Source organism: Pleurodeles waltl, chromosome 5 (assembly GCF_031143425.1).
Source record: "Pleurodeles waltl isolate 20211129_DDA chromosome 5, aPleWal1.hap1.20221129, whole genome shotgun sequence".
Lineage (NCBI taxonomy): Eukaryota > Metazoa > Chordata > Amphibia > Caudata > Salamandridae > Pleurodeles > Pleurodeles waltl.
This window is the reverse complement of record NC_090444.1, coordinates 1,800,629,268-1,800,647,560: the sequence shown is the minus strand read 5'-3', so window position 1 is coordinate 1,800,647,560 and position 18,293 is coordinate 1,800,629,268. Positions and strand designations below refer to the sequence as shown.

Below are 18,293 nucleotides of genomic sequence, written 5' to 3'. Positions count from 1 at the left end.
CAAGACTGCCATTCTGTGCTCTTTACAGCCAGTTAAGTAGAGATGTTGACAGTCAGACTTAAACAGTCCAACCAGGCATCAGCTGCTACTCTTACCACAATGGGCTTATGCTTTGAGGATAGCAGGATCATAGGCTTATGCTTGGATAGTTGATGAAAGCAACTGCGTGCAACCTTTCATTCTAGAGCCTTTTAAGACATTTCATTATCATAGATCAGTCCTATATTTTTTTTTACTAATTATGCATGTAAATCTCTTGGTCAAGAATTTACGTCTGGAGCAAATAATTAAAAGTATGACTGTCTTGTAGTGCAAATAAGATAACTTCAATTCTGGAACTGTTCAGTTCTCCAGTATTGGATCTTTCATAGATTCACATGTTTCAATAATTCCCCGTCGTAGAGGTGGAAGTCCCACTGTACAATAATAAAGCAGTACATAACATTACAATAGGCTACAAGGGCAATAGAGAATCACATTTAATAGCCTATCCATGTCCTTTAAAAAAACAAACGCAGCCAGTCAGACAGCACCCTCTAGAACACTCCCAAGCAAAGGCTAAGTCCCTTAGACTTTCTAGTGTATATTGTGTGAACAGAGTCTCCCTGAGCTCTTCTCAGTTTTTCTTCAAACCAGTGTTTAAAAACGTATCTACTACCATATCCGAGACAATCTGTGAAAGGGTCTTTCAGGCCCTGTGGTACACGTGAGCGGAAAATACTTCATTTTGAAGACCCCCCACAAGGACTGCATCTACTACCTCTACCCTCAACATAAGGTGAAAGACTGCACATGCATTGTACATTTTCCACTAAAACCTTAAAGGATAGGGAAGGGAGGTTTATGCCTTGGCTTCCAAAAACTAAATCAAAATATCTCCTTTTTCTAAAGATGACAGGGACACCTCTTCCACCTCTCAGAGAAGGTCCCAGAAGAGGGAAAGGTTGCATGACCAAATGACTTCAGAGAAGTCCAAGAAGGCATTAAAGAGGACTGTGAGTCTATCAAGGACAGTTCAAAAAAGAAGAAAGGAGAAAAAATCTCCAAGTAAGCTGCCAGATCCGAGCTCACCACTCCATTGGTGAAATATGGAGTACATACTCCTAAGACCTCCTCAAAGCGGTCAACAACAAAGCCTAAACCAGCTTTAACTATCTCGACAACCACCACCTTACACTCGAAAAACCATTGTCAACGACGGTGACTTATTACCACAGTGACTTTGACGCCGGCTATGACCGCAACACCATCCATATCATCGTCTGCGTTGAGCATGTTGACGAAAGTATCCTCAACGAAGGCTCCATCGACAACTTCCGTACAGCCGTCGACAGCAGCACTGTCGACTAGAATAACTTTGTAGATGCTGACCTGTCGACTAGATTAACTTTAGATGCTGAAGAATACCAAAAAGCCACTGCAGTTGGCAGCTGCATCCACTGATCTGATGATGACTCGACAACAGCAGAAATAACAAAATGATTCAATCTGCGTGAACACATTCCCACCACCCCCAAAAATCACCACCTGTCCCCCACCCCCCATATCATGGGGAGCATTTCTAACAATATGGCCATACTCCTTTACAAGAAAGTATGGTGCAGGTTCTTTTGACCCTTTTTCAAGACCTTCACAGTATGCTGTAGGACTACTAGAAAAGGTTTCCTGAGCTTATAAGGCCAACATCCCTGGCATAGCTTAATGCCCCACCTCTGCCACTGTCTCCAAGAACGCAGAGGCCTATTCCACCACTGTGACACCGAGGATGACTCCTGCATCCAAAATTGTAGTTGCCTAGGGGTGGTCCCTTGCCATCGGACTGAGAGGGTGGATGGAGAGATTCCAGACAATAACAACAAGTGTATTGGCTGTCTGATTAGTACCGCCACCTGCTCCTCAACCAGTAGAGTCTCCTCCAGACGACATAGGAGGTTTCCACAACCTGATGGTGAGGGAGGCAAAACGGTTCCAGTTGCTAATGTTAAACAGTGATATTAAGGAGCCTGCAAAGAAGTCTGTGCAAGCCATCCCAACAGTGGTTTATATCTGGGAAGTGGGCACAAGGGTTATGAAGAATCCTGTGACACTCACAGCCATCCTGCCACAAATAGATAAAAAGTACAGGGCACCAAAAGATGAACCTGCCTGTTTAATTAGACACCTAAACCTGGACTCAGTCATCTCTCAGGCGGCTCAGCACTGTTCCAAAAGTTCTTCTACATTTGTCTCGACTCCACCAGATAGAGAGGTATAGGTGCCTGGATAATACAGGCAAAAGATTTTCATTTATGTCTGCCAATACCTTGGCCATCTTGGACAGATATGACCGGCAAATGTGGTCCGGCATCTGTGCTTTTGTAGACCTAATCCTGGAAGATATAAGATTGGATCCTCTGAGCTAATTGACTGCACTATGGATATAGCCTCAATGGGCTTTTAGCAGCTAGCAGAGGCTGTTGTTTTAAGGCCAAAATGTTGGCTCAAAGCAACATCTTGCTGGCCTGAGGTTCAGTTAAAAATCCTGGATATACCCCATGTTTGAGAAGCCCTCTTTGGAAAACATGTGGACGATGCTTTACAGGCCATCAAGGCTGATGCTGCAAAATCTTTGGGCACCATGCAGTTTTGAAAAGTGCCCTTTTGGGGAGCACAAGGAAGAGGTTTTGCTTCATACAAAGGGGGTTATCACCGCTTTCTGCTGTACCCTCCGTGTCAGCAACAGTGTAGGCTACTCTGCCACCAGCAGCCCTATCGACTAACACCTCCAGCTGCTTAAAACAGAGGCTGGGGCAGAAACTAACCATCCAAGGCAGAGACACCAGTAGGAAACAGTGACCCTTCTCAGGTGGCAGTTATGCACAAACCTATGCAAGCCTTGGGTGTAAACATTTCCAACTTCTCCAACCAGTAGTGGCAGTTAACATCAGACAGATGGCTTTTAGACCTTGTCACATACGGTCATACCCTGGAGTTCGAGTTCCCACCAGCCACTCCACTAAAGGGATTGTACACACCACATCTTCACTTAATCTGAAAGGAAGACCTCACCATGTTGAGCAAAGGAGCAATAGAAAAAGTCCCCCACTTCCAAAAGGGAATGGGTTTCTACTCCAGTTTTTTCCTCATAAAAAAGAAAAACAAGGGAATAGCAATCCATTTTGGATCACCCGAAATTACTATGAAAACACTCCTTTCACATGGTCATGTGTTTTAGCCATCCTGCATCTCCTCAAACACAGGACTACTTGACAACCCTGGATTTACATGATGCTTATTTTCATTATTCCCATGCATCCCAAACATCGCACATTTCTAAGGTTCATGGTAGCTGACACCCAATACCATTTCAAAGTCCTCCTGTTCGACCCCAGAATAGCTTGCCACATCTCCACAATCAGCCTGGCCCCTGTGGCAGCTTTACTAAGGAAAGGCAGTTATCTGGTTTTCCCATACATCGACTGCCGGCTTAGAAAAGCACCAACATACAGTCAAGTGTTGAAGCTTGCCTTACATTGTTTAGCAACTTAAGTCTCACTGTCAGCCACCAAAAATCATCAACTTTTCCATCAAGAAGGATACAATTCCTGTGAGCGGCTTTAGATACCATCAAAGACTCAAAGAACTAGCACTTAAACTGCTGGGAAGAAAATCTGTTTAAGTGAGTCTGTTCAAATTGCTCTTAGGGATGATGTCCTTGGGGATAAATCTAGTCCCTTTCTCCCACCTAAAAATGAGGCCTCTACAAGACGAAAAGGGCAAGCAGTGGATGCAGACGAGGGATCATTCAGCAATCTAGTCAAGATCACGCAAGGCATGATGCAAGTTGTAACTTGGTGGTCACAAACCAACCATCTTTCTGAGGTTCTCTCACTCCTGCCTTGAATACTAGATTTTCTTATAAACGCGGATGCCCCCTTAGAGGGCTGGATTGGCCACATTCAAGACCTGCAGGTCCAGGGAAGTGGTCTCCAGTCCAAAGAACCATGCTCAAAAGAATCTGTCTCCAAGTTTTCCTACAGTGGATAACCGGTTTGTCAGTGTTTGCACGGACAATACCACCAGCATGCATTACATAAACATACAAGGGGGCACAAGATCGCTATCCCTTTCCAGAGAAGCTTGGGAAATCAGAAACTGGCTCATGAAGCACGGGATAGTGCTTCGGGCAATAAATCTGTTAGCGGACATGCTAAGCAGAACAAGGACCAGCTGCTATGACTGGGACCTGAACCAGTCAGTGCGAAACAAGATCTCCCTCCGGTGCAAGCTACTGCTAGATCTCTTTGCCACAAGAGACAGAAATACCAGTTCTATGCAAATTCCACATCCAGGATCTTAGGGAATTCGTTGGATTTGTGCATATGCTTTTCCCCTGATACCTCTTATTACAGAGGTTTTCACCAACATGAAAGCAGAAGACAGCACTGGTTCACAGAGCCGTTCCTATTCTCAGAAACCAACCACATTCACTTGAAATCATCCAGGACACACTAGACAATTAGTCAGGCCTTCATCTAAATCCAACTTTGCTCCACTTGTGCGCGTGGCTCCTGAATTCCATGAGTTCGTAGATCTGAATACCCTTAGGACAGAAGAGACATCTTTGCTAAAGGGAGAGCAGACAACACTACAAAAATGTGTAGATTGAAATGGAAATGTTTCTGTCTATGGTGCCAGAAATCGAATTTACATCTTTTTCAGGCATCGCCAGAGCAAATATTACCTTATCTCCTATCGCTAGCATAGTTAGTCTTTTAGGGAACATCTTGCTGCAGTATCAAGATATAGATACCATTATATCTTGTGGTCAAACAGGATCATTAAGCAATTGATCGAAGGACTGTTCAGGTTTTTCCCTCCTAAAGGGCTCTTCCCCCCTTGCATGGTGGCTGAATGTTGTATTGGCACAACTCATGACAAATCCATTTGAACCAGTACACAAAGTGGACCTCAAGTTCCTGTTGTGGAAAGTCTCATTACTACTGGCATTAAAATCAGCTAGAAGGTTGAGTGAAATACAGCCATTTACAACTAACGAACCCTTCCTCTGTTTTACAGATGATTGTGATTCACAGAAACAATCTGAAATGCATTCCCAAAGTCCCTTTGATTTCCATCTAAATGAACCAGTGAGACTAAGAACTTTCTTTCCAAATCCACAGTCTCCAACCGAAAGATCCTTAGACATCAAAAGAAGTCTGAAGTTCTATTGGCATCACACACAAGAACGGATCAGGAAAGCAGATTAACTGTTGATAGCATATGGAAATACTCGTAAAGGTTCACCAGTCACAAAAGCAACCATTGCTGTCCGCCACTATCCGTTCTTTCATTCCAAAGCTGGCAGATCTTTAACAGCAAAGATCAAGGTGCGCTCTGCTGGAGCAGCCTCTACCTTGACTGTATTATTTGCTGCAGTGGCTCTGGAGAAGATAAGTTGTGCTGCCACAATAATGTGCATACATTCATGCAGCATTATTGCCTGGAATAGGTGCAGCGCAGTGATGCAGTAGTTGGATATGCGGTGCTTCACCACTTATTTCAATAAGGTGAGCCCCTGTTGATTACATGTTTACGTTTATATTTAAACAGTTTATAATATATGGCTATAATTTTATTTGTGTATGTATGGATATTTCTCTGTATCAATGTTTGTCCACCAACTGCTGTTGATGCTATTAATATAGGGTTTTTAAATACTGTAACTGCTTGTTCTCTCATAGGGGTTTTCCATTTACAGTCATAAGCACTGAATAGTCCTGTCCGCATGCGGTGACCCCGTAGCACTTATTCAAAATATATCCTCTTAAGTGGAGATGTTACGCCTTTCTTTGGGAAGGCCTGCAGTCACTTAAGAGAGAAATTTATTATGCTGCCTATAGGGATAGGCTTCAGTGGCCTCAAATCTTCATCTTTAGTTCAAAATAGGGGCCAAGAGATTACATCTATATATCATCTGATGTTGTTTTTCGTTTTTTTTTTTTTTTTTTAATAGCGCAAATGTCTTTCATAAACCCTTTTTTTGGAGTAACAGACATGAAGCAACCAAGGACAGTGTAGCACCCCAGGTTGCAATTATATGAGTAAAAATAGAAACTGTGTCTTTAAGAAGCCAGAGACCACTCCAGTATCCCATCATACTGAGCAGGTGACAGTTGCTTCAGTTTTTTTTTCTGGCTCCTGCTGACAGGACAACCTTTTCAGAGGTTTTTTTCTCCACAAATTATTGCTGTAGAAAGTCTCACTATTTATATTTAAATGACTGCATTTACCATGATGCATTGGGGCTATTTTCCGCTTGAATGCAAGGCAGTGTGCTCCCTTTTTCTTTTTGGATGTCTAAATGTCGGCTCCCGTGAGCCACTCGCTGCACCTACCTTAGGTGAAAGACTTTCTACAGCGATACAGCACTTGCTGCACCTACTTAGGGTGAATAATTTTTGAAAAATTCTCACTGTTTATATTTAAATGACTGCATTTACCATGATGCCTTGGGGCTATTTTCTACTTGAATGCAAGGCAGTGTGCTCCCTTTTTCTTTTAAGACTTATCTAGGAGACATGCAAATCTTATGCAATACCACTACAGCCACACAGCACTTACACACATGAAAGAACCACACAGTGTTACAAAAATAAAGGTACTTTACTATAGTAACACAAATACTAAAATACTATATAGGCAATACTCCCCTAGGAGGCGAGTAAACACAATTGTAAGGAAATGCCACCTTGGCATGGTTACCCCCTGACCTTCCTTTTGCTAATGCCTAGTTATGATTGAAAGTGTGCTGGGACCCTGCTAACCAGGCCCCAGCACCAGTGTTCTTTCCCTATACTGTACCTTTGCTTCCACAGTTGGCACAGCCCTGGCACTCAGAAAAGTCCCTTGTAAATGGTACCCTGGTACCAAGGGCCTTTGGTCAGGAAAGGTCTCTAAGGGCTGCAGCATGTCTTATTCCTCGCTGGGGACCCCTCACTCAGCACATGCACACTGCCTCACAGCTTGTGTGCTGGTGGGTAGAAAATGACTAAGTCGACATGGCACTCCCCTCAGGGTGCCATGCCAACCTTACACTGCCTGTGGCATAGGTAATTCACCCCTCTAGCAGGCCTTACAGCCCTAAGGCAGGGTGCACTATACCACAGGTGAGGGCATAGCTGCATGAGCAATATGCCCTTACAGTGTCTAAGCAAAACCTTAGACATTGTAAGTGCAGGGTATCCATAAAGAGTATATGGTCTGGGAGTTTGTCAACCATGAACTCCACAGGTCCATAATGGCTACACTGAAATCTGGGAAGTTTGGTATCAAACTTCTCAGCACAATAAACTCACACTGATGCCAGTGTGTGATGTATTGTAAAATGCACACAGAGGGCATCTTAGAGATGCCCCCAGAATAGCAGTCCGACTCCTAGTGCTAGGCTGACCAGTTTCTGACAGCCTGCCACAACCAGACGAGTTGCTGGCCACATGGGGAGAGTGCCTTTGTCCCTCTGTGGCCAAGAACAAAGCCTGTACTGGGTGGAGGTGCGTCTCACCTTCCCCTGCAGGAACTATAACACCTAGTGGTGAGCCTCAAAGGCTCATGCCTTTTGTTACAGCACCCCAGGGCATCCCAGCTAGTGGAGATGCCCGCCCCTCCGGCCACTGCCCCCACTTTTGGCAGCAAGGCTGTAGGAGATAATGAGAAAAACAAGGAGGCATCTCCCACCGGTCAGGACAGCCCCTAAGGTCCTGAGCTGAGGTGACCCCTGCCTTTAGAAATCCTCGATTTAGAGATTGGACGATTCCCCCAATAGGATAAGGGAGGTGCCCCCTCCCCTCAGGGAGGAGGCACAAAGAGGGTGTAGCCACCCTCCAGGACAGTAGCCATTGGCTACTGCCCTCCTGATCTAAACACACCCCTACATTTAGTATTTAGGGGCAGCCCAGAACCCAGGAAATCAGATTCCTGCAACCTGAAACAAGGACTGCTGACCTGAAAGCTCTGCAGAGACGACGGAGACAACAACTGCTTTGGCCCCAGCTATACCGGCTTGTCTCCTGACTCAAAGAAAACTGCAGCAGCGACGCATCCAGCAGGGACCCAGCGACCTCTGAAGCCTCAGAGGACTGCCCTGAAATCTGAAGGACCAAGAAACTCCTGAGCACAGCGGCACTTGTTACCTACAGCAACATTTTGCAACTTTGTAACAACTTTCAAAGAACTCACTCTTTCCGCCGGAAGCGTCAGACTTCACACTCTGCAGCCAACGCCCCCGGCTCGAGTTTCAGAGAACCAACACTACATGGAGGACTCTCAGGCGACTGCCACCTCGTGAGTAACCCGCAACGACCACCCTGGACCCCCACAGTGATGCATGCAGAGAGAATCCAGAGGTTCCCCCTGACCACGACTGCCTGTAACAAGGAACCCTACGCCTGGACCAAGCACTGCATCCGCAGCCCCCAGGAATAGAAGGAACTGAACTTCAGTGCAGCAGTGACCATTAGGCGACCGTCTGCCTAGCTCAGTCGGTGGCTGGCCCAAGAGGCCCCCGTGCCCTGCCTGCACCGCTAGAGTGACCCCCGGGTCCCTCCATTGCTTTCTATTACAAACCTGTCGCCTGCTTTGCACACTGCACCCAGCTGCCTCTGTGCTGCTGAGGGTGTGTTTTGTGTGCCTACTTGTGTCCATTACTTACCTCCCCAAGGAACTGTTGATTTTTGCACTGTCCACTTTTAAAATAGCTTATTGTCATTTTAACTAAAACTGTGTATGTTACTGCTCTTATTCAAAGTTCCTAACTTAGCTGTGTGGAGTACCTTGCATTTTATGTATTTACTTCAAATCTTGAATCTTGTGGTTTTAAAAATAAATTAAGAAAATATATTTTTCTATATAAAAACTATTGGCCTGGAGTTAAGTCTTTGAGTGTATGTTCCTCATTTATTGCCTGTGTGTGTGTACAACAAATGCTTAACACTACCCTCTGAAGCCTACTGCTCGACCACACTACCACAAAATAGAGCATTAGAATTAACTAATTTTGCCACTGTCTTACCTCTAAGGGGAACCTTACTTTGGTTCTCTGTACTACTTTGAGATAGTATATACAGAGCCAACTTCCTATAATCCTACATTGAGCTTATCTTTCTCCACTGAAACGGTTGCATGGTATATATAGAACTATGCGTCGCTGGTGAGGCAGACTTTTTGCATATGGCCTGGGGGTATAACGTGATTCTGAAAGGCTCAGAGAGGTGACTGACTTAATTATAGAACTTACGGACCCCCACTGTCTGTACACCTAATACCATGCCCAAGTGAGAGCAAAGTGTATTACAAGTTTGCACTGCTGGGACTTGTGCTGGCAAATCGCAGAACAGCCATTAGATGTGTCACAAGGGGCCTATAAATGAGCAGTACAGTAAAAACATGGGAGAGTGGGCTGTGGCAGAGGAACGCAGGATGAACAAGGTCCAGGCGGGTGATGAGGTGGACTGTTTTGAGGGGGCATTAATGCTGCAAGAATTGATGGCGGTGATTGCAGGGGAAGACACTGACTCTGTTATAAGCTCACCCGAACAGCAGCCCCATCGGCCCTTGGTCACAGAGTAACCATTACTTAGTAGAACACACTGCTGGGAACCCAGTTGGAGGTAAGGGGAAGTAAGGAGTGGGGCACATGTATATGTAGGATTTGGGGAACGGTGCTGTATTGTCATTGTGCATTACGTTTTTGTAATTGCTGTTACTATCTGTGAAAGTTTTGAAATAAAGAGTGCAAAAAAATAGTCTGCAGTCATTTAGCTCATAAAGAAACTGTTGCAAATGCAACAGATGGTGCTTTATATGGGACGATATAGTCAGGTTTCGGACAGACCTAGTTGCAATGTACGTCGTATGGCAACTCCTGATCACATTGTAGATCTACCAGTGGTGGCTGCTGCAAATGTCAAGGGGGGTCGACAAATAATAAAAACAAAAAAAAAAACATGTAATGTTCCACCATTACCGAGTCCTGCCGCCTCACTTATCTGTTCATGATGGTGTCCCAGCATTCACTGGGACACCAGCACAGGCTCCCCAGCAATTCTGGCGCTGCTTTCATGCTAAACCTAGCATGAAAGCAGCTTCGGGGTTGGCCTGAGTGGCTTGGACTGCTGCTCAGACAGTACACTACAGTCTGTGCAGTTTCTTCAGAAACCTAAGTGCGCATGTGTGTTTGGCCGGTCTAAGAGAGCTGGCCAAACACACATGCATACTTGGTGCATTTCACTCCCCCTCCTCCTATGGCCCAGCCCCACCACTCCCTGCACTGCTGGCTGAGCCAGCAGATGAAAAATAAAACGAAAGAAAATGATCTTACTATTTTTCATTTGCGGGCTCTTAGCGAGGGGGAAAGGGGGGGCAACGCTCCTCTGCCATTGAGAAGGAGCCACCCCTGAGATCTGCTAGGAGGGAAAAGCCTTAATTATTCACTTTACTGCTCATGGTTAAACATTAGATAAGGAATTATAAGGTTAGTAATACGTAGAAAGATCTTGCATCCAGTAGAAATAGCTTTACTGAAGATAAGTAACTAGGGTCAGTTCACTCTAATCCTTTGTTCTAACCCCGTTTTAGACGTTAACGTTTTTATGACTCCTAAATGGACGATGATTCAGTATCTGGTAGTAGATGTCACTTCCAAATACCAAATTATGTATCGGTGTTAAGCAGTCAATACACTATTGCAAAATATTGGGGTCTCTTTTCCCCTTTGTCAATGTTTGAAAGAAAAAAAAAAAGATGGTTGAAAAGGGGGCACTGCCAAAAGAAAACATTTAAGGAAAAGGTCTGCAGTTTGAGGGGAAAAAAGGGTGTTCATTATTAGCAGCCAGACATGGTTGTCTACGGACTCCAGTAGGCCATCATCCCTGTGATGGCATCCACTTGGAGTGAGTTGCAATTCGCAACCTACCTCATTAATATTCATGAGGTATGTGGGCATGAGACCCACTCCAAATCTGATTTTTAAGTACAGACCTATTAATAGATGGGTCTCTTCTTGAAAAATCTTTACTGGCTGCAAAGATACTCGTAACAGTTTGCGACCAGATATTCATACATCTGGAACTTAATGTTTATGCCACAGACTATTAGGAAACATTTATTTTAGAATTTGTAACAAACAATTGACTAAGGTGCTAGGGAATGTAAATGGACAAACTGAGAAGAGTTAAGCAGCAGTCTCCTTTCGTAGCTGTTACATAAATAGCATTGGAATTGTATTTCAAGCCCAAATAATTCCAATCAGTCAGTTTTTAATCTCACTGATTTCTTCAATCCTCTGATTTACATCTAAATCAAGTAACTCAATAAGATTATGTTTGCTGGTTCAGAATGTGATTACTGTTGGGTATGGTCACACCATAAATATGTACAGCTATTTGAGTTATGACCAAAATTTCAAAATGATATAACTGCTGCCATGGGAACCGGCTAATGGGGATCTCATTTGGTGCTTTGGTGGTACCCTACAGTGTATTCTAATATAACATTTGAGAAACCCACACAGTGCCCCACAGTAACACCAGACCGGATTTCCCTGTGTGATGGAGCTGTAGATAATTAGATTTTTTTTTACCTCTCAAAGTGGGTCAGCAGATCGCAAGAGCAGACATAAGTGACATGAGCATTGACATGCAAACATTACACGGTGCAGTCCTTCTGTTTATGGAATGTTGTGCAAGATATCCTGACTCTCAACTCTGATGTTGAGGCACTGCAGCAAGCCAGGAGCCGTGAAGACATCCTAACTGCAAGACAATGGATCACTGCTGATGGCAACAAGAGCTACAAGATAACCAGATGCACATAATGTCTTCCAGCGAAAACCTGCAGGTGAGACAATTAACCTTCAAAGCTTTTCTTACCACTAATAACATCCATCAAGATACTGGTACAGTAGTACACATATGTAGCCAAAGAGTAACATTCAACAACTATTTGAAGGCTTGAAAAGCAGAATCCAGTGGCTTCGCACCCCTTCTAGTTCCTTATTAATGCACCAGGCAAAATATGCTGCCATACACATACTACATAAAAAACATTTGGTGGCAGGTGCACTCTTCCGCAGAAAACACTTCATCAGATGGGACACAAGATGTAAGGTATGTGATGCATGTTCAGGAAACAAATGCATAGGAGTAGAATGATAGATATTTCATTATTTGTAAGACCAGATAATGTAGGAAACCTAGACAGTAGGCTGCCTGTAGTATGATTGGGTGTTTGCATATTAATTGTAAGTGTGTTGTGCCAAAGAGAAAAGAATCTGTTTATTAGCATGGTCCAGTGAATGATAGTACTGAAAGGCACCTCAAGGCAACATCACATGCATGGGCAAGATGGATATTGCTGTGAATAAATTATCACACACAACGGGTTGCATATCAACAACACAGGGCGTTTGCATTGGGTGGTATTGCTTAAGGTAAAAATTAAGTGTCCAGCCACTGCCATTTGATGTATTCTATTTCTTTTTAGGAGGGATCGCAAGACTTAAGACTTGTCAATCACTGCTGGCTGATGGAATGTTTGGTCACGTGTGGCATCATCCTGTGAACTCAGATACATTATTTGGATACCAGTCAAGACACTTGTCAACAGGACGGACCATTGAATGCAAATCCTTCTTCTTGAGCCTCCAGCGTGCCCAAGACCTTTGCATTGGCTTTGAATGAAGCTGCCATGTGTTTGATGGAACATTTGTGTTGTGTTAGGGCCTCTCCAATGTCGCTGCTCCTGTTCACTTTGTGTGTGGGTTCCTCCTGGCAGCTGTGGCCTTTTCTCCCTGTCAGTTACGGCTGCTTCTCCTTTTCCTGCTGCCCACTGCCTGGAATAGTGGGTTACATTAGTGAAGCTGGATGCAGCATCAAGATATGGAAGATCAGTTAGCTTTACTGTTGCTGCTGTCTTCCAAACCAATGCTGTTTTTCTACTCAGTAGGCAACAGTCCTTTAACATTCAACAGACCCAATCCAAGATGGTATGCTTAGCTTCCCGCACCCAATCTTCTTTGGAGTAGGACATTGTTCAAGGTTGCCATAGTTGCTATGTTTACTGGTGCTGATGGTTGCTTTTGTATCTGTGTGGTTAAGAACCCTTGGTCAGATGTCTTTTGTTGTATGGATGGTAGCTCAGTATATTTTTCACATTTTGAATTACCATAGTCTTTTGCATGTTGATGGATTGGTAGACTGTTTATTAGACTGTTTACGTGCAGTAAAGAACAGTTGATGTGTGACATATTAATTGGGGTGTATAATGGTTGTTTATTGATATGTTTGACTGTGACAACTTCTGTCAAGTGCCATGCCTCACCTTTGTCGCCTAATGTCAGTTCACCTCATTATATGGGGGCTATACCAGTGAGAGAGAGTTGCACAAACCACATTGCTGTCTTCTTTGTTTCACAAGAATCCTCTTCCATAGTGCCCAGACCATCAATAGCCAAAGGACAGCTCATAAGTTGTCTGACGTTTCACCAAAGTTGACTAATGTTTCTCATGGTGCTCGTTCTTCTGTGCTTTGTTTATTTCCCTATCACTCCCATACTCTGTCCTTCGCGCCCTGATGGTGCTCTTACTCATTATGGTTGAGCCTTGGCCTTTACAAAGGCTTTGGCCCGTAGAGCTACTGACACTGCCTTACTTTTATTGTGCACCAGAGTGCATAATAGGCTTACTTGATGTTTTTGCCGTTGAGGGGATCTAGGCCTGATTTGCTGTAAAAAAAAAAAAATAATAATAATTTAATAATAATAAAATAAAAAGTTTATGCGCTGATGGCACCTTTGTGTCTTGCCACACTTTTTGGTATTCTGCACTTTCCTCCACTCTGTGATACTCGTATTATAATCAGCTTGGCGATACAGTGGCATTTTGCTGTATTTGCCTGAATTATGGGTAGGTTTTAGCTGATGGCAAAGTTATTTGCAAGCATTCCTTTATTTCCCCCTTTTTTTTTTTAAACACTAACTGTATGCTAGTTATCTTTGCACTTTAAATTTAATCTTTACACAATGCAAATTTGTCATGTTCGGCTTTTACACTGTACTGAACGTAGAGGAGGATAATGTATAGATTCTGACTCCAAAGCTGAGTTTAAATCATCAGACATATCACCATCTCCGGTAGCTGCAACTTCCACTTGTAAAATGCTGTTAGTAGTGTGTTCACATGATGCCACTCTACCATGAGACACTGGGCCATATCAAGTTAGGCTAAGAGTGGCCTGTTGAATAAGTGGCATCCTACTTCCCAAATCTCTACTGAGTAGCTGTTCCTCTCTCTGATGTCATGTGGGCGTTATTCTGGTGAACTCAGGTTAAATGGAACCATTAATATGTCACAACTGATTAGCTATATACATGAGCGAGGGTTGGCGGGATTTAAAAAATACTAAACATTTCGAATAATGATTGTTGAAATCTTAAGGCTCCAGAAACCTTTTTTTTCCATCATGCAAAGCTTGATGCTGAGGGATACATCAGATAGTGAACACTGCTTATGCCTCACTCCATCTCTACTTTTGAGTTACAATTCATGTAAACTGGTCAGATGTTGCTCATTGTCTGTAGCTGAATTCTCATTTCTGTTTTTACAGAGGCTGACTAAAGAATGGAGTGTAATCGAACAGCAGAAGAAGTAAGAACCTTACTGAGCCCCAGGATAACATCTTATCTGCTAGGAAATCTGAGAAATAGTCACAGTTTGCTCCTCTCTTCCTCTTCACAAACTCTACAGATGCTTTCTCACTAACTCCAATAGTCCACTCTTCTGTGACTCAGTCTTGTGAGCAACTATTTAATGTGTGACCTTGAGATTTGTTGTACGTCTTTTCTGAGAAGATACGTGTGAAAAAATGGCTGCCGTCTTGCATGTCCTTCAGATCCTTAGCAACATTGTTTTGTAGTTTCCCATTCCCTGACAGATGAAGTGTTAGAAGGATTTTGACGGTGCTTACTGTCAGAGCTGTCATGGCTGTATCATGGATGGATCAGTTCAAATTTCAAACTTGTGACTACTTTACGAGCGATGTGTGGTATCACAGCCATTCGGTTGACCTATTTTGTTTTCTTTGGTCTGGTGTTGGTGTGTGTGTGGGTGGGGGTGGGGGGAGGGCGTGTGTGTGTGTGTGTGTGTGTGTCCGTGTGTGTGCGCGTGCTCAATTGTATGAAAGAGAAAGTGAATCAAAACATAAGACTTCAAAGAGGAAATTGTAGAGTCAAACACCGGAGACCCTAAAACACCACAAGTTTGTCCCACCTTTAAAAGCAGTATAACACTCACTTTATATAGTCCCTCTGCATTGGCATTTAATGACGGCTTTTTTCTCTTTGATTCCTGTAGCAAACATGACGCAACTTCTGAATCCCAGGATGACATAGAGGAAGAGCAGGTCAGACTGTTGACTCAGGAACTCATTAGATTCATTGGTAAGTGGTAACATAATTTCAAAGTCAGTATTTCAGAAAACTGCTCACATCAGCACTCACTGTCTTATAGTCCACATTTACAAACAGCTGAGAGCAAATTTGGTTGTAATATGCCAATGCAAAAAAACTAACCAATATGTAGTTAAGTGCAGGTGACACACAAGTTTAATGTTTCGTTTTGTGTGGTTTTTTTTAAAATTAATAAAGAAGCACTCAAACATGCAAAATGTAATTACAATGTCATTACAAATTGGAGAGAGGAAGTTGCACATAGCCAGAGAATTTTCCCAGATGGGGTGACGTATACTGAGACTGGGTATTTAAGACTGAGCAGACACACTCTTGCACACTATCTCCAAGCATGGTATAACTGATGTGACAGAATGTTCCACTGCATGCTAAAAGTCAGGACTAGTGCTTGCTCAAGCATGCTACTGCCTTTACCACGATGCCAGTTGTATGACAATATGAGTGACAATGCCTCAGACTATGACGTTGTGATGCAGTGCCAGCAGATGTGAAAGTAGTTTGTGAGGGTTAATGGATAGCTCGGTCTCCAGGGACTCCATTTGATAGTTTCATTTCAAATGCGGTCATATTCTGATCACTTGGTTCACTACCCATTAGAATGAAGTAAAAGATGTCCGTGCTTTTTAAAGATAAAGCCTGGGACCCGAACTTAATGTCCCTTGTAATATGGAGTCATCTTATCTTCCTATCATTGCAACATTGCAGGTCTTGTCCAATTCCTAATCCCATGCAAGTATTAATGTTATAGGTCCCACAAGCTGCTCACATTTTGTCCTGCATGCCCACTCGCCGACTGCCACACCATCACATAAAGCACACTTTTGTAGGCAGAGGTAGGTAGATATATTGCCTCTGTAATCCTGCGACATCACATGCATCCTTTGTATACTGTATGGTACCTACTCTCCCATTAGAATATCTGCAGATACATGAGGAAATTGAAACATGTCATGTGGGTTTAACGCAACCTAGCAGAAAATGTAGGTTTCTGCCACTTACATGGGGTGGTCGTGAGAGATGCACATTCTAGATAACTCCATTCATGCTGACCTGCCTCATACTTCAAGTGGTGACAGTTGGTTGGTAGTTGGACATAAACACATACAAGCTGTGTCATTCAGCATGGAGGCACACTCATAATCAGTTAGTGTTACCCATTGTTAACATTGCATGCTTCTTGTAATTGGACTTGCTGGCATTTATTTACAATCCCGGGGACTGATAAGAGCGCACAAAGCACGGCACAAATGTAACACATAAAGAGATCCAGAGCCTGTATGTCCTGAATTGCAGTACTTGGCTTTTTCACTGGGATCGCATGCAGAAAATACTGGGAGACCAGCTTTACCTGCCTTTACAACGGAATGCCTTTACCACGCATGCCTTTACAATGAAAGGTAAGTATATTTAAGGTAAGTCTGGTTTTTTGTGTGTGTAAAGAAGGCTCACTCAACAAAGTAAATACCAATAGCCATGAGAAAATGTCCGCACTCCAAAGTTTTATGACTGGCTCAGGCGTATCGACCAACCAGTCTTCCTCAGAGCCACGTATAGGTTGGTTGATACGCATGAACCAGCCTTAATAAAATTTTGCTAAGATAACTTCATAATTTCCCATCCCGTGTCAAAAGAGAAAAGCAAGGAGAAGGCACTCAAAACCCATGGGAAGAAAAAGCAAGCAAATAGCAGTAAAAACTAGGGAAAAGCTAGAAGTCACACACACGAGGAAAAAAACAATGATAAAGCACTGAAAATGAGGGAAAAGCAAAGAGAAGGCACACAAAAAATGGGGGAAAGCAAGGAAAACACAGTAAAAATGAGGGACAAGCAAGGAGAATGCACTAAAAAAGTTGAAAAGCAAGGAGAAAGCAGTGAAAATGAGGGAATAGCAAGGAGAGAGCACACAGTATGTGGCGAGAAAGCAAGGAGAAAGCAATAAAAACGAGGGAAAAGCAAGGAGCAGGCATATAAAAACCAGGGGAAAAGAAAGGAGAATGCAGTGAAAAAGAGAGAATATCCAGGACAGGGCACACAAACGGGTGAAAAAGCAAGGGGAAAGCAGAGGGAACGAGGGAAAAGCAAGGAGAGGGCACGTGAAAAAGCAAGGAGAAAGCAGAACGAGAGAAAAGCAAGGAGAGGAATTACACAAACGAGGGAAAACAGCAAGGAGAAAGCATGGACAGCAAGGGAAATTCAAGGCGAAGGCACACAACAGGAACAAACAAGGAGAGAGCAGTGAAAAAGAGGGAAAAGAAAGGAGGAGGCTCTTAAAAAAACAGGTAAAAAAGCAAGGAAAAAGAACGAGGGAAAAGCAAGGAGAAGGCACAGAAAAATGAGGGGAAAAGCAAGGAGAATGCAGGGGAAATGAGGGAAAGGCGAGAAGGCACACAAAAATCTGAAACAGAGAGCAGTGAAAATTATGGAAAAGCAAGGAAAAAGCACAAATCATGGGGAAAAGCAAGAAGAAAGCAGTGAAACCAAGTTAGAAAAGCAAGGAGGGAGAGTTCACAAACAAACGGGTGAAAAAGCAAGGTGAAAGCAGTGAGAAGGTGGGAAGAGCAAGGAGAAGGCACACAAAATAGGGGGGAAGCAAGGTGAGAACGTGGGAAAAAGCAAGGAGAAAGTGAAAATGAGGGAAAAGCAAGAAGTGGGCACAAAATACAGGGAATAGCAATTAGAAAGCAATGAAAACTAGGGGAAAGCAAGGAGAGGACACAAAACGGATGAAAAAGCAAGGTGAAAGCATTGAGAACGAAAAAAAAGCAAGGAGAAGGCACACAAAGTATGGGTT

The 18,293-nt window shown here is 43.4% G+C and overlaps 1 protein-coding gene across 2 annotated transcripts in view; it reads left to right on the top strand.

Moving 5' to 3' along the window:
- The window catches only part of LOC138296808 (exportin-5-like), a 1,097,230-nt gene that overhangs the window by 864,004 nt on the left and 214,933 nt on the right, over positions 1–18,293 (top strand). For both annotated transcript variants that reach the window (XM_069236256.1, XM_069236254.1), the window contains exons 25-26: positions 14,641–14,681; positions 15,387–15,472. In XM_069236256.1, the coding sequence (XP_069092357.1) occupies positions 14,641–14,681; positions 15,387–15,472 (127 nt within the window). The remainder of the gene's footprint in view (positions 1–14,640; positions 14,682–15,386; positions 15,473–18,293) is intronic.